This window comes from Maylandia zebra, linkage group LG18 (assembly GCF_041146795.1).
Source record: "Maylandia zebra isolate NMK-2024a linkage group LG18, Mzebra_GT3a, whole genome shotgun sequence".
NCBI classification, from domain to species: Eukaryota; Metazoa; Chordata; class Actinopteri; order Cichliformes; family Cichlidae; genus Maylandia; species Maylandia zebra.
This window is the reverse complement of record NC_135184.1, coordinates 26,455,531-26,471,988: the sequence shown is the minus strand read 5'-3', so window position 1 is coordinate 26,471,988 and position 16,458 is coordinate 26,455,531. Positions and strand designations below refer to the sequence as shown.

The window sequence follows — 16,458 nt, the reverse complement described above, 5'->3', positions numbered from 1 at the left end:
ATAGGGATTTATTTTGATAACGATAACTAATTTTCCACTTACAGTTTTTAATTTTAACGCATCTTCTTTTGTCCATATCAACCTCTCACCTCTCCAAGAAGATTCATGAAATTCGGTGAGGTATCGGAAAATTTCATTACATATCATAATTTAAATAAATGGATATCAACTTTGCACACAGTGAAGGTTCAGTTTCACATTTGTAAAGTATGTCATAGAAAAAGGTTGCAATAGATGATTTTAAAAAAAGACAGAGAAAAACTTTCCTAACTGTTGTAATCGCATGTGTTTACTCTTGATCAATCATTTACTGTGGCTGATCAAGGCAACAGTGTCAAGAGTCCCCTCAGGACCCCTTCAGGATCACAATATCTGATTTGCGATGTGGCTCTGAGTCTTTAGGAATCGCTGTTTATTTTCACTATGGGGACATTCCTTCGTTTACTCCTTGGTTTATGCACACTGCATCTGTTTGTCAGTTCTGACACAATTGTTGACGCATCCAGGACGCCATGGACAACAGCTAAAAACAGGTACAGTATTTTTCACCTCACCACTTCTTGCATTTACACCTTAATAGCTTTTATTTATCATATCTCATGCACAATGGGATTTACAAATGGAACTAAGATAATAATAATAATTATGTGGGTCAGGAGGGCCAGAGCTGTGAACAAACCGACACCTATCGACTGTAGACTGGGGAGCTGGTCATCTTGGACACCATGTGACTCCTGCACAGACAAAAAGGTGATTATGCTTTTTTCACTAAACATTTAAATATGATTAATGTTGTTCACAGTGCTTGGTATGGCTGGCTTGTGCAATACTTTGCTACTGCAACTTTCTTCCAAACACTGACATTTCACAGTTTGTTTTGCAAAGTAACTCAGATCACATCAGGAGAGTCAATAAAGTGGGCCGTGGCTGTACTCTGTCCCCGATGTTCCTGGAAGCTCTCTTATAACTTTATAACTCATCAATAAATATCAAATGTTGTACAATTTTAATTTTACGATTCTTCTACTATGAGCATGAATGGATGAATTCAGAGAATTTAACTCATTTTGAACTTGGTTTTAGTTCAGTTTCCGATACTTAGAGAAACCTTCACAGTTTGGTGGGACTGAGTGTACTGATGTACTCTGGAGGAGGGAGATGTGTCCCAGATCAGCCACGCCGTGTCTGGTCCCAGATTACTGCGAAGAGAGCTTCACCTGCAAAGAAACAGGTAAGGACCATCTACGACCATTCAGGCAACAAATGCTGAAGGTGATTTCTCTATGTCTTTTCACTAGCATGCATGGCATGCTGCAAGCATTTGTGTGTCAGGAAGTCAATTCTGATAAATGTGCGTCCTTACTTACTTTGTTTCTAGGGCGTTGCATCAGCCATTCGCTTCAATGTAATGGAGAGCCAGACTGTGATGATTTTTCTGATGAGGATGGATGTGAAAATGTTAACCAGAGAAACGACAAGTGTTCCACCCTCATACCGATCCCTGGTGCGGAGCGTGGCACGCAAGGGTGAATAATGTGCTGTGATGAATGCACATGCACATGTAGTTTACATCACCTATGGAAAGTTGTACAATATGTGACTTCATTAGCAGTCAGTGGCATCTCAGTGGCTACAGCCATCTTTTATATTGTCTATTGTTATGCCTTGAAACGGGCATACTGCTGTGACCCTGGTGAAAGCCACCTTTCAGTATTGTTTGGCCTGCTTGTGGCGTAAGATTTAAATTATTAAAATGCATTTATAAGGTTTTTTTGGTGCATAAATGTAAAAAAAATAGGTAATTTTAGCTCATTGCTAGGTGGTTGCCAGGCAACATGACACTGTACAATTTATAATTCACCCTTTATGGATATAAATGTGGTAAATTGCGGTAAAATAAAAATAATGTCATGTTTTTACAAAATATTCTAGGTGCATAAATGTGAAAAACTACCCAGCAACATTTTACCCATGCTGCTGGGTAGTTGCTAGGCAACACGATGAAGCATAATTTCTGCTATTGATTAAAACCTCAGGGGCCTAATTTTTACCTGTGCGCCAAGTTTGGTGGCTCAACTCCTGATTGTGTAGGACGAGTTGGTGGCCAAAGAAACAAACATGCAAACAGAGATTTTCTGTATTATACTAAGATTTATTTATTTATTTATTTTTTAATCACAACCAGTAGCTTGAGGAAAATGGTCACTCTAAAGTTGTCCTTCCTTTTTGTTTTGGATAAAGATGTGGATTACCATTCACTGAACCATTAGCTTATTCAATTATCTGTAAACTAATTAAAGAAAAAAGAAAAAACACATGCGATGCATATCAGAAACTGACATTTTGCCTTCAAAGTAAAAGTTGCACCTTTTGAAGTTGCTATAAAATAGGACCTAAAATATAACAGCAAGTAAAAAGATTGTTAGCAGATTATTTGCGTGTGTATTTTAAAAAAAGAACTCAGTTTTGCCACCTCAAGTCATAATATATTTTGTGTGAACAATAAAATGCAAAGCTGTTTCAAGACCTTATAAATAAAATAACTGCATTAAAATGACCCTGCCACAATAAAAGCATTTTTTGCTTTTTTTTTTTTATGAAGGAGTTGTCAAACAATGTCAGCACGGTGGCGTTTTTGCCTCACAGCTAGAAGGTCCTGGGTTTGATTGGAGTTTGCATGTTCTCCTTATATTTGCGTGGGTGTCTCTCCAGGTTCTCCAGCTTCCTCCCACAGTCCAAAGACATGCAGGGAGTGGGGTTAGGTTAATTGGTGATTCTAAATTGCCCATAGCTGTGAATGTGACCGCGAATGGTTGCCGGTCTCTCTGTGTTGTCTAAAAGGGCCAGGGTTTACCCTGCCTCTCCCTCTATGGTAGCTGGGATAAATGTGCATCACAACCCTGATAATATTCACACCCATTGGTGATCACTTGGTAATTGGTGATCAATATTTATGTAATACGTTAATTAAGTACCTCTTCTTAAAGTTTGCTTCTGTAGTTGAGAATTGTTAAAAGACATATTTTTTTACTTTGCTGTAAAACTGTGACTATTTCACTCCACCATCTATTTTTCCAGGGTCACAGGGGCACTAGAGCTTCTCCTAGCAGTCATAGGATGAAAAGCAAGGTATACATAACATAGAGAGATAGACAGCCTTTCATATTCCCACTTGTGGACAATAAACCTATCCCTTACTCTGGACTGTGAGAGGAAGCTGGAGCACCCAGAGAGAACCTACGCTGGCATGGGTGACATGCAAACTCCACACAGAAACATCTGCCTGAATTTTAACCCAGGACCCTCTTACTGACAGGCACCCCTGTGACCCCCCCAAAACAAAATACTTTGCTCCAGAAACAGTTTTAGCTCCAAAATGCCGGTCCAATTGAACCTTTGATATGCATTTATATCACACTATTTCTTTGTCTTGAAAAAGGATAAATCTGTATCTGAATGTAATTTCTTAATTTGCACTGTTCTTCTTTCTTGTAGCTATAATGTTTTAAGTGGAGAATTAATGGATCATGTACTTGACCCAAGATATTTTGGAGGAGAGTGTGAATATGTCTATAATGGCGAATGGAGAAAATTCACGTATGATGCATTCTGCGAGAACCTGCACTACAATGAAGATGAAAAAAACTACAGAAAACCATACAACTACCATACTTACCATTTTATGGTACTGTAATGTTCTGATTTTTCGTTTTATTTTATTCTACAAAAATATTTTAACGTATCTAACCTGTTACAGGCCCAAGCATCATCAAAGGGCTCTTCTGAATATTTTGATGACATGCTGAGCCTGCTGAAAGCAAGGAAAACAGTGTCATCGTCCAAAAGTGGCTTCACATTTGGAATCTCCCGTGTGGAAGTGGGACTGGGTGGCAGCAGTGAAAATACATTTCTCAATAACATAACACAGTTTGAAAGCCAGGTATATTCTTTTCACCCGAATATTAAAATGTTTTAAATGAAAACAATTACTGTTGATATTGTTGTTAAAATATATTAATGTTCATTATTTGAAATCACTGCTAATTCGTTTTTAATTTAGCATTAAATAATTTAGAGTTAAATAGCTTACGGTATTTCTAGCTACTGAGGCTACCAGCAAATAATTAACCTATGGCTAACTAGATTGTTTATAAGAGGTCACATTCAATCCAACTGGCTTGAGCTAGCTAGCTCAACAGGTACCTTAAGCTAAGAACTCTACCTAGCATTAGCTTCAGTGGTCAAACAAGAATATAGTGTCAGCAAGATTGTACAGTACTGTGTGGAACTATTGAGCTCCTCTTCACTTCTTTATATTTTGGGATTAAAATGGTAAATATGTCAATTAAATGTATACAATTCAAATCAGTCTGAAAGTCAAGATTTGGTATGACTACCATTTGCTCTTTAACATAGTCTAAACTCTCTAAGCAAGATGTCTTTGAGTAGTTTTCAGGAATAGTTCCAGGCTTCTGGAAGGACGTTCAAAGGAAAATGATCAAAATTATCCCACACTGCTTCAGTGATGTTAATGTTGAGGCAGGCATGCTGTCAGGATTCTGGTTTTTAATGGACCAAAGTAGTTTGGGCTGATCCTCATAATTAGAGAAGCACACGCATGTACAAATTAAGAAAACAATTCAAAAGCTATCATTATTATTTTTGGCTGTGATCTGTGAAGACCAAAGTAAGCGTTCCATTCATTTAAATGTGAGATCCAAAGTGTAATTAAGGAAATGTCATCTTATCCATATGGTTTCTGTCATATTGGTGAGACAAGGCAAGAAAAAAAAGAGACGGAGTGGTGCACTCTTTGAACCATGAAATTGTTACTTAGGTCAATGTGAAACTGTCTCTTGTGACTGGTCAGAATTCACATATGTTATTATGTTATGTTATATTAAGACTGTGTGTTTGGGATCATTGTCATGCTGAACAATGAACCTGTTACCTATCAGATGCTTCCCAGATGGTATTGTGTGGTAGCTCAAAATATGAAAGTACTCGTCTGTGTTCATAGTTCCATCAATTTCAACAAGATCCAAATGGATCTAGTGAAGATGCATCTTTCAGCTCCGCCTATTTTGCTGGATTTTTCTATTTCTTGGGAAGATAACTTTCAGACATCGTTCATCTGTGTAGACTTCTTCCTCTAGTTTTTTTTTTTTTAAGGACAAACTGAAAAAGTTATCAGCTAAAAGCACTTTGGCAATCACCTGATTAGTAAAAAAAACCAACAACACTATTTTATGTTCAACCACAAGGTTCAATGGAGCACCTTGGGTTCAAGTCTGGCCCAGACCCCTTTGCCACAGAAACAAAATATAAAGAAGTGAAGGGTGGCACATTTTGTTTCTTTGTATATTTGTTGTTTCACATTCAAAGTGCAAAATCTAGTTGTTATATTGTTTTTTCCCCCTCAGGATTTAGGTTTCATTTGGCTTAATTCAGAAGTGCAAACCGCTCGCTTCAAGATGAGAACTAATAAGCTGATGCTTCATGAAGATTTCTATGTTTCACTCATGGAGCTCCCAGAGGAATACGACTTTGGGATGTACTCTCGCTTCTTCAACACATTTGGCACCCACTATATCACAGAGGGAACTATGGGTGGAACCGTGGAACATGTCGTGATTGTCAACAAAACAACACTGAGAAACCTAGGTACTGGAGTTTTCCATTTTGTAATCAGAGTACCCTACCACATTATCACATGCGATGTAAAGTAACCCTTGTTTTGTGTTTTCCCCAATGTTTACAGATATTAACGCTGATGAAGCTGGTTCATGCTTTGGTGCCTCGTTTGGTTTGAGTATTCCAGTTGGCAGCAGTGCAGCAATAGAGCCCAAGCTGTCAGGGAAATTATGCAACAAAGACGGACATTTCAATGAAGGTGAAAAATGGAAATTCTGTCTTTATCTAAATTAACTAGTTAAATTGCTTTATTTGTAACTTTTTTTCATTTCTTACAAAAACAGGGTTATAGTTTCTTTTGATTTGTTTTTGTATGCACAGATAGAAGAGGTAGTTCAGCTTTTATTGAGGACGTTGTCACAAAAGTAAGCGGAGGAATCACAGACAGCAGCGCTGGTCTGAACGCCATCAGGAACCCTGACATGTACCGGAAGTGGGGGTTCTCTCTTAAATATAACCCAGCACTCATTGATTATGAGGTAACTCAGTAAAGTTAAATTATGTATGAATCAAGATGAATTATATATCTTGCTCTTCAACAAATGTTATAAATCTGAGTGTCATTTCTCTCAACACACTGCTGACATCTTCTTGTAATGAACTTTCCTCTTTCTTCTCGTCCTGTCTCTGTCCCACATGCCCTGTAAACTAGATCATGCCGATTCATGAGCTTGTACGTAGCAGCACAGCTGCTGACCACGTAGGTGACAGACTGGCCAACTTGCAGCGAGCCATTGATGAGTATCTGCAGCAGTTTAACCCGTGCCGCTGTGCCCCCTGCAGCAACAATGGGATTCCTGTCCTCTCAGGCACGTCTTGTAATTGCATGTGTAGTTCAGGCTACCAGGGGTACGCCTGCGAAAACACCAACCGAAGAGGTGAGAAGAAGAAACAGGAACAAGCTGAACATGTTCAAATCACACACAGTATTTCAAAAGACATTAGAAACAAGTAAAAATACAACTGTGACAAATATTGTAGTCGTAATTTTTTAACATTCAGCAGACAAGCTTCACTTGTATATGACCAGTGTTGGTCAAGTAACTTGAAAATAGTAATTAGTTACTAATTACGGATTACTTCGTCGAGAACGTAATCCTGTTACTTTACTGATTACTTATTTTCAAAAGTAATTAGTTACTTTATTGCCTAGTTACTTTTTTAAAAACATGATACACAACTGAATAAAGCAACCGACCTTTCAGCCCAATTCTATTTTCTGAATAATCCATCATATAAAACTGAATCAAATGAAAAAGTCTCTTTTAAAACCTTGTTTTATTAGTTTTAATCTTTTAACTTTATGCACATTGCATCAAGCAAAAATTAAATTATATATAACATTATTTGATTTGAAGGAATTTGTTTAACATTTAAACCTATTTTCTGCATATTCCATCATATAAAATAAATTTTTTGTGTTTACACTCACTCTTTCAAATAGATGCAAGTAAAACACAGCAAAAAATAAATAAAATCAAAGAATTAGTAGCACTAAGTCCTGTTGCTCCTGAATCTATGTTCACCTGTTTAGCAGGAGAAACAAACACAAACAAAGGACTAGAACAGCAACCTGGACATCGTAGAAATTAATTTGAGAAACTAAACTGAAACTAGAACACAAATGAATAACAAAATACAATAAAACTTAAACACTGGGTCACACGACCCAGTACTGTGACTGTTGTGTGGCTCCATGGTGTAGTGGTTAACACATTCACCGTAAAATCCAAAAGCTCCCTGGTTCCAGAAGGGAAGCAAACACAAACCCAGCCTCAGGAGGATCACAAGGTAATGTGCGCTTAGTGCCAGTCATCAAGCCCAGTTAGATGGCAGGGTTGTATCAGGAAGAGCATAAGGCACGCGATCTTTGCCAAATCAAAATGTGTGGCTCCATCTGCTGTAGTGGCCCCTTGGAAAAAAGGGAGCGGCTCCTCTTTACTGCAGACTGTTGCCTTTTGTAGCCCAAAGCAACATAATAGCTGAGCTAGAATGAACCGACTGCGGTGATAGTTCTCCACTGATTCATATTCAAATAGTCATCTAATCTGTTGTTAGTGAAACTCAAAAATTTAGCTGTTAATGGATCTACACCCTACAGTTCATAATCAACACCTTTAATTTTTATCAACAGAAACCAAGGCAGATGGATCGTGGTCCTGCTGGGGGGCCTGGTCACCCTGTACATCGAGGAGGAAGACCAGGACACGAGTGTGTAATAATCCTCCGCCTCAGAATGGCGGAGCCACCTGCTTGGGCTCTGCTTCTCAGACTTGGCCCTGTTAAACACAAGTTTCTTTCAGATTGCTGAGTGAAGATGTGTTAACTACTTAGTGAGCATTTTTTGTATTCCTTTGTAAACATTAAAGTGCTCAAAAATAAAAGAGAAAATTGGAATTTCTGTATTTTTCCGAATAAATGTATGTTCATGCAGATTTTGTGTCCAGTCTTTGTACCTGGCCATTTTCACAGGAAGGCTTTATTGTTTGCTGAGCCACTTAACACTGACCTGAGTCATGTAAGCAAAAAAAGACACCTAACTCAAGGGATGAAACGGTATTAAAATTTAGGATGAAAGAACAAATTTTAAATGATAAATTAGGCACCCTACTGTTACTGGCAGCCTGTCACAAAAACATTAATTTGTTCTCTTTTCTTTTGTTTAATTAGTTTTCAATTTGATGAAGAATATCAAAGACAACACAAGTTGAGAGGCATAAAATGGTATTTTTGCACCAACAAGCTGATTCCCAAAGAGTCTTTAGCTGAAAAATTGCCATAGCTTGCCACAGTGTGCAGTGTGTCAATAAAAAATTTGAGGAAACTAAACAAGTGGAGGAAAAATGAAAAAGTAACTTGCCTAAAAGACCATCTACAGCAAATGAAAAGTATCTGAAAGACATTTGATCCTCACCAATGAGAAATGGTTGTTAAGACTGTCCAAACTCTGTTTTTGCCTTACATACTGTATTTATTATGATCCTTTCATATGTTTCAATAAATCTCTGCACCTATTTTCCACTGTGGGGTGTTTTTTGGCTCAGGAGGTAGAAGCAGATCATCTACCAAATGGAAGGCTGGGAGTTTGATCCTGGACTGCTCCAGCCTGCATGCCAAAGTATCCTTGGACAAAATGCTGCACCCCAAATTATTCCAAATGGTTCCATTTGAGTGTTAATGTTTGTGAGTGTTAGCCGTAGAGAAAAGTGCTTTCATGAATGGATGAATGAGACATGTTGTAAAAAGCTTTTTGAGCGCTCAAGTATGGCAAAAATAAATAAATATATATACTTTTATTTTTTAAAAGCACTTTATAAGAACCAGTCCATTTACCACTTCTCTCCTTGTCTTTTGGCCTCCACTGCAGAGTGACCACGCACCCCAGCACCTCCAGCACCTCCAGCACCTCCAGCTGCACAGTATTGTACTTTTGTGAATTACTTTAAATCTGACGGTCGAATCTTGTTAACAGAAGCTAAGTATCTGAAACAGGTCGGGATAAAAAATACAAAGACGAGGCCTAGAATCAAGACATAATCCATTGGGGTTAACATTTTTTTTAATACTTGAATAGGGAGATGAAGCATTGTCAAGGAGAATCATCATGTCACACTGGACAGTCAAATACAAGACAAATGTACCAGACACTGAACATCTCTTTTATAAATCTTTATGGCATCTTTGACAGGGGATTTTAAAAGCAGGCAGTAGACTCTTGCTGCAGTTCTGTGCATGCCCTGCCTCCATTGCTGGGTAGAGGGTTGTTGCACTGTCGACTTCTTGTCTTTTGCCCTCCGCTGCAGGATGACCACGCACCCCAGCAGCTCCAGTTGCCATCAATGGCTATTTCTGTCAGAACGGATCAAACCATACCTCCTGTCAGTGTCTCAGCACAATTAGTGGACATAAATAAAACAAATACAACACTGTTACCAGATTATTATTATTATTGTTATTATTTTTTAAAGTTGTCTTAACCTTTTTTCCTATTAGTGATCTCACAGGCTCTTCCAGTATAGCCAAAAGGACAAACACAGTCACACTTTGTACCTGTTAAGAAGAAAAAAAGATATTTCCTTCACTGTCACTATTTGCCATCACTATAATCATCACCAGATATCGCATTTAGATTTTGTTTCAGCTGAAACTTAAACAAAACAGTAGAAAAATGGGATTGTACTAAGATGTTGCAATTACTTCTTGAGTCTTTGATGAAAGACACATCCTTATTACATCAAAGTAAAGCTATCATAAGTAGCTTATGATACAAAGTAGTGCATTGAGTGTTCTGTGAATAAATGATGGAGATGGAACAAAGGAATCATTCCATGTTAATAGTTGTTGCTCAACAACAACAACTGGGTTACCTTTCAGAACAGCCACTCCATTGTTGCGACAGGGAGCACACCGGCATGGACTAGCCTCTGCCAAGTACTCTGACAGGGCTCTCTTCAGGTTTCTTTTCAGGACAGCATGCTGGGAAAAGTCTCTGGAGGTCACCAGCTCATGGAGTGGCCGTGTCTAATAAGACATAAATACTGTTTTAAATCCAGGATCTTTTTACTGTCCAAATAAAACTCTCTCCCTTTTTTGTACTGAGCTTACTGGGAAGCTCCACAAGTGCTGAAACCTGACTGTGCTGCAGCAAGGCAGCCTATTTGTCTTTGGCACACTTGCTTTTTGGCATCATTTTGTGTTTGCTCTTGCCATTGATCAGCTCGGTTTGTACTTTGCCACTGTGTGATTGTGCCAGTGCTCGTCATGCATCAATTAGTGAGGTCAGATGCCGTGTGGATAATTCCATCACATTTTTGAGCTGAAGCTGAGAAATATTTAAAAAAAAAATGAACAAAATGAACTATTTACTGCATTCATGTAAAAAAAAAAATATAGACAAAAACAAACACACCCATTGTAGAGTATTATGTGTGGGACTCCAGCATGTAGCACAGCCAAAATAGAAGCAATAGACAGAAAAACTGCAATAGGCCTAGGCTGCTGGGGGGTTCCCAGGCTGGCTGCTCTTCCTGAGCCTGGCTCTTCCTTGCTAATAGAAGTTCATCTGATTATTGTTGTTTTCTTTGTTATTTTAGTATCTTCCCCTTACAATAGAAAGCACATTGAGGCGTCTGTTACTGTGATTTGGTGCTATATAAATAAAATTTAATTGAACTGAAATGAACTGAACTCACCGTTTGGCGAATGAAGTCAGGGTTGAACCGCACACCTTCACCCCATAGCCTCATTAGTTCAGGGGTGGGAAGCTTCTTGGACAACAAAGCAGAGACGGATTCGCTACTTCCACCTCTTACGATAGCAACAAAGTCTTCCACCACACTGCCAGTCCTTTTCTCCTCTGGAAAGAGACAAATTACTTACTTAAGCTTATTTGCTCAATGTAAGACAGACTGACAGAACTATGATCAAACAGGAGATCCCACCTCCCATCTCGTTCAGCAGGCCATCACAGGATCCTCCGTGAAACCCCAATGATAAATAGATACCGTCTATATTTGCGCCAACCTTTAAACCTGCCTCTACACAGTTCTTGTAGTCTTCTAAAGAATATTCTGGGATAAAGAGAAAAAACCCCTCAGAGACCATTTCTTTCACGAAATAAAGCAAAGACTAGTTCAAACAGTCTTAAAGTGTTGACAGCTTATTTCTAACAGTAACGGTCTAGGATTTCTTGTCATGTCATCTAAATATGGAAACAACTGACTGAGAACGCCTAACTAAAGCTTGTTGAGGACTCCTACCTGTCTTTGCAAGCTTCTCTTTGTCCAAAATAATGGTGTGCTCATAGTCTCCTCCGAGGGCAGCCTCGGTGACATAGTGGGTGCCATAGTCCCTGTAAATCTGCCTGTATTCCCCATAATCATAAGCCTGCGGCAGGGCGCGTAGGCGCCGTAGAAACTCGGGGTGTAGCATTAAATCATCCGGCTTCAGCATGTACTGGGCCAACTCCAGCTCTGCCTTGGCCCTCACAAAGCTGTTTGTCTGGGCATCAGAGAATGCAGGTCAAAGTTATCACAATGCCTACTGTGTTAAGAATACAACATACATTTTGGATATGTGGATATTTGAAAACAGAGTGAGAAGTTCAAGGTAACGTAAAGAGATCTGCACGCATTAAAAACAACCCAAAACATGACACCTCACCGTCCCAGAGGCACTGCGAAGTTTCTTAACTGACTTGCTGTATTTGTTATCATTGTAGTTGATGCCAAACTTGAAAATTCCTGGAATGCCAAAGCCGATGGAAACAACGGTTTTGCTAGTGCGCTCCTTCATGGTGTAGTCCATGTAGTCAGAGTAGGATTCAAAAGCCTGCAGGCTAAAATCATAGGAGCCTCTCGTCTGTGGACAAAAAAAAAATTAAATGTTTTGTGTGAAAACTAAATGGTAATGGTTAATTAGTCATATTAAGCGTGAACTGGCCTTTCTGTTCACCCCCATTGAGGTGTTAGCTCAAAAACAAGACAACAAAGGGTATAGAATAGAAAACCCTATTTTAAAGTTTTCAAAAATGGTGTGGCAAGAGGTTCACAAGAGCTTTAATCTGTCCCCATACTTTTAAAAATGTGCACCCCTGTGGCACAACCCCAAAAGTAAAAAAGGTAAACAAACAATTTACTGGCCACAATGGCACAAAAAAGTGATTTAAAAGAAGAGAACACGCTCATGTCTTTTAATGATCTGACAGTAAAGTTTAATTTGGAGATTGTTTGAAAGATAAAATAAAGCTGTCTCAGGAGACAAATCTTCTAGAGAATTTCATTTTACTTACACCCTTACTTACAAAAAGATCTGGATTGATCCTTTGATAAGGGAACATGGGATTCAATCATCTCTGAAAATGGGTTTTACATAAGGGAAGCTAGAGGTAAATTTATCCAATATAAAATTCTTAACAGGTACTATTACACACAGATGAGACTTTATAAAATTAGTAAACATGACTTGTGTTGGAAGTGCATAAAAAGCAAAGGGTAAGCTAGTGCAAGCTATGTGGGAATATCCACTGGTCTCCCCAATATGGGAAAATGTTTTAAAATATATGGAGGGCTGGGTGAAATTTAAGTTTCCTAGATCACCAAGACTGTGCCTATTGGGGGACAGAGGCGAGGTGCCAGAGCTAGAAAAAGCAGGCTTCAGTGTTAAACACTGGGCTTGTGACCTGTGTTCGTCTTATTTTAACACTTTGGAAAGTGCCTCGGACCCCTACTGTTTCTTTAAATGTTCAAAAAATAATAAAAACTTAAAACAAATAGTCATATTAAGAGTACTTTGAACACAGATGATACTGCAATGATATAACAATGGCATAGCAACATGGCAACATGGCAACAATTTTGTTTTAAAACTTCAACAAACCATTAGTAAATGAATTCGTTTATGAATACTAGACCACAATACTGGACAGAAGTGTGTTTGTCTGCTTTTTCACCTGAAAGGTATACTGTTGTAAGTTGTAGGGCTTCCTGAATCTGACGTCCTGGATGTAGTGGGGCAGGCAGCTGCCTGCATAGTATCTGTTATCAAGCACCACTCCTTCCAGGTTACTGTTCAAGATGTTTATTCTGAAAGAACAGCAATAATTCTGTGCATGGATTGGATTTAGAAGAGTAACATGTAAAGTGTGCGTGTTAGTCCCCATAGGGAAATAGTTCCTCTGCATTTAACCCATTCACCCAGTGAAGCAGTGGGCAGCCACCAGTGCAGAGCCCGGGGAGCAGTGTGTAGGGATGGTACCTTGCTCAGGGGTACCTCAGGGTAGCCGTTCAGTGGAGTCGAACCCCCGACCTTCCGATCATGGGGCCACCACTCTACCTACTGAGCTATCCCTAACATGCTTGGATAGAAGTACAAAGTACATAAAACACAAGTAATAACAATAATTTGGACTTGCACAAGAGACAGACTAGTGGAAACATAGCTCACCCTTTGGCAAGGTTTTCGATTCCCCAGTACTCCTCAGCCTCCTGCCTGCAGGGCTTGGGAACCTTCCTGCAGCCATTTTCATCTGACATGTCCCCACAGTCATCCTCCCCATTACACTGCAGAGTTCTAGGAATACAGCGACCTGACAGAGTAGAGGAATATATGGTGTTAAACCATGACTTCTTTCCAGACAGGCAGTGTGCAGAATAAGTATGTTTGCAGAATTGGATCCATTTTGCAAAATTATCTGTAACATAAAATAAAAAAAAATGTGTTTCAAAAGTGGATCTTTACTTTCAAGTGAAGAGTTAGATAAGAATTAGATGAAGAGTTGATTTGATTCTCAACATGTCTCTTTGTCAAGTGGTGGTCATCAGTTTGCTAAGCTTAGGGAATAAAGCAAGTTGGACTCTGCTCCAAATAAAGAATATTGACTCCGGAAAGTCACAACTTATCCCAAAATGTAATCTCTCCAGTGAATCCTGGGTCTTCCCTGTGGCCTCTTCCCTGAACACATCACCTAGGAGGCACTAAGGAGGCATCCTGGTCAGATGTCTCAACCACCTCAACTGGCTTCTTGCATCCTGGAGGACTAGCCGCTCTATTTCAAGACCCCTGCTGACCCCCTGTCACCCTTTGGAGGATGTTCATTTGTGCTGCAATCTCGTTTTTCTATCCATCCATCCATTCGCTTCCGCTTATCCTTTTCAGCGTCGCGGGGGGCGCTGGAGCCTATCCCAGCTGTCATAGGGCGAAAGGCGGGGTACACCCTGGACAGGTCGCCAGTCTGTCGCAGGGCTAACACACAGGGACAGAGAACCATTCACACTCACATTCACACCTAGTGACAATTTGGATTAATCAATTAACCTATCCCCACAAGTCTCCCCCCACAATCTCATTTTTCTAGTCACTCAGAAAATAGGTCAATCCGTAAAATTTAAGTTGTATCTAGGTTGGACAGTCAAAAACTTTGTTTAAAAATAGATAATTTACGATTATATAGTGGCTGAACCCAGTAAAAATTAAATTGCTAGATAATTTGAAATTTTCTGACTGGAAAGAAGACTTGATTATATCAAACACATAACAGTAACGTCCATGCAATGTGAATTCTTAAACACTGAAAAACTACTGCTGTGTGATTTCTATTCCGACTGTTGGAGTTACCTGTTTGGGTGCAGAGGAAGCCCTCACAGAGAGGAACACTGTCACAAGTGTAGCGGGCTGGAATATTACAGGCCTCCTCCTCCCTGGCATGGGAATTGCACTGTTCCCCTCCAAACTGAGAAGGCTGCTCCACTTTGGCATAGCGATACTGTGATGTTGCGGGTCACAGAAACACAAGAGATTTTGCCAGTATCCAATAACGGTGGCCTGAAAACTGCTCCCGGGGAGCTATCAGCTGAAATCACATTAGCAGGCTCTTTCCACTTTGTCATTTCAAGGTTATTAATCCCTTTACTTGTAAAGTGGATAAAATAGAGCACTGAAGTATATCAGCTGAGTCCTTCACCAGACACTGAGCTCTCAGCTTTCACAAAAACAGGTCACAAGTGTCAAAATGTAGAATGCTCCAGATTTAGCTCTCAATCCTAGCCCCATAGGAATGATTCATCCAGTCTAAACTACGCTAAATTAAGCTAATCTGTGGAAATGTAACATTTGATTTAAGAAGTTTATCTGGCTAGTAATTCTGTGGGTTAGTTAAACTAAAAATAGTATTGCTTGATTTCTGAGTTTGAGATGAAAGATTTTGTTTCAACTTTTGATATTTTAGGAAACATATTTTATTTGCCTTTTGCCAAAAATTCCCATTGAAACAATGCTAAGTTAGTTGCTAATTTAGCATTTTTATATTTAGCATAATTTAGCAGATTTATTTTTAAAATATATAGGTCTTCTAGGCAAATTCTACATTTGGACTAAACCAGGCAAGCCGTTTCCACTGTAGATGATCTACTATTAGCCGACTGCTGCCTGAAGCTTCATGGTTCAGACTTGATAATAGTACGCTCTGCTCATCTACTTTCAAACAAATTCTTTTAAATAGTCTTTAATACCTCTTTTTGTTTGCCCTATCTCTAAAGCAGTCTACAGTATAACCAATGACCAACCACTGTTGGGGGTAAATTCACATGAGGCTGAATCACAGGCTGTTCCACATTCTTGGACTAACAATGACTGTATTTTTTTCAAATTTTTTATTAAAGCATTGCATTCAGACTAAAGTTCTGCTTGTATTTGTCCACTGGTCAGCTGCTCTGTGAGGCAGCACACGCTTAGCTTATGCATAGCTGCATGAATCAGATTGTCTGATGAGATCCAGTCATATTTCTGCAGATTTCACTGTATGTTCTTGTTGATTTAACTAACATCTCATAGCCATTATACTTACTTTCTTCTTTTGACAGACGTCACAACGTGACCATGCGCTCCACTCTGACAAAATGCAATCCACTGGGTGAATTACCACTGGGTCACCCACTGACCGGGCTTGACGACTGCTAGGGTCTTCATTGCTTCCTGTGGCCACTGCAAAATTACTGTTACATGCAGATTAAAAACTCACATCAAAACAAATAGAGCAATGCGGCACTGGGAGCAAAGGTCATGTGTTTTTTTTCAAAAGCATCTGATCAAAATATAATAGCTTGTGAAAGGAACACAGATTTAAGTGTCAAATGAGGTGCTTCTAAACTTCCTAGTTTGTCAGCTGGTCTTTGACAGATAAATAGTTACAACAATTAATTCCTGTGGAACCTACTCAGCAAATGAAAAATAAGCTTATCAATTCATTGCAGTTAAAAAAAATAAATC

At 39.1% G+C, this 16,458-nt stretch overlaps 2 protein-coding genes across 2 annotated transcripts in view; one reads left to right on the top strand and one right to left on the bottom strand.

The window, feature by feature from the left end:
* The first annotated feature begins 319 nt into the window (after positions 1–319).
* Positions 320–8,129, top strand: c8a (complement component 8, alpha polypeptide). Its single transcript, XM_004567177.5, has 11 exons — positions 320–533; positions 657–750; positions 1,084–1,231; positions 1,379–1,526; positions 3,496–3,685; positions 3,758–3,940; positions 5,424–5,664; positions 5,762–5,893; positions 6,016–6,173; positions 6,347–6,572; positions 7,829–8,129. Exons 1-11 carry the CDS (start codon positions 424–426, stop codon positions 7,978–7,980), a joined length of 1,782 nt encoding a protein of 593 aa, XP_004567234.3. The 5' UTR covers positions 320–423; the 3' UTR covers positions 7,981–8,129.
* Positions 8,130–9,235: 1,106 nt separating this feature from the next.
* Positions 9,236–16,458, bottom strand: part of dab1b (DAB adaptor protein 1b) — a 66,991-nt gene continuing 59,768 nt past the window's right edge. The window contains exons 16-26 of the mRNA XM_076877028.1: positions 16,037–16,184; positions 14,809–14,956; positions 13,639–13,780; positions 13,145–13,277; positions 11,857–12,054; positions 11,454–11,694; positions 11,136–11,264; positions 10,887–11,050; positions 10,062–10,215; positions 9,673–9,744; positions 9,236–9,543 (exon numbers count right to left, since the gene is read on the bottom strand). Of these exons, the coding sequence (XP_076733143.1) occupies positions 9,389–9,543; positions 9,673–9,744; positions 10,062–10,215; positions 10,887–11,050; positions 11,136–11,264; positions 11,454–11,694; positions 11,857–12,054; positions 13,145–13,277; positions 13,639–13,780; positions 14,809–14,956; positions 16,037–16,184 (1,684 nt within the window). The 3' untranslated portion in view covers positions 9,236–9,388. The remainder of the gene's footprint in view (positions 9,544–9,672; positions 9,745–10,061; positions 10,216–10,886; positions 11,051–11,135; positions 11,265–11,453; positions 11,695–11,856; positions 12,055–13,144; positions 13,278–13,638; positions 13,781–14,808; positions 14,957–16,036; positions 16,185–16,458) is intronic.

Bases quoted from the DNA above. Each gene is read 5' to 3' on its own strand.
- c8a (XM_004567177.5), top strand. From the start codon at position 424: ATGGGGACATTCCTTCGTTTACTCCTTGGTTTATGCACACTGCATCTG. The intron at 5,665-5,761 runs GTACTGGAGTTT...CAATGTTTACAG, and splicing joins AACAACACTGAGAAACCTAG to ATATTAACGCTGATGAAGCT. The intron at 5,894-6,015 runs GTGAAAAATGGA...TTGTATGCACAG, and splicing joins AGACGGACATTTCAATGAAG to ATAGAAGAGGTAGTTCAGCT.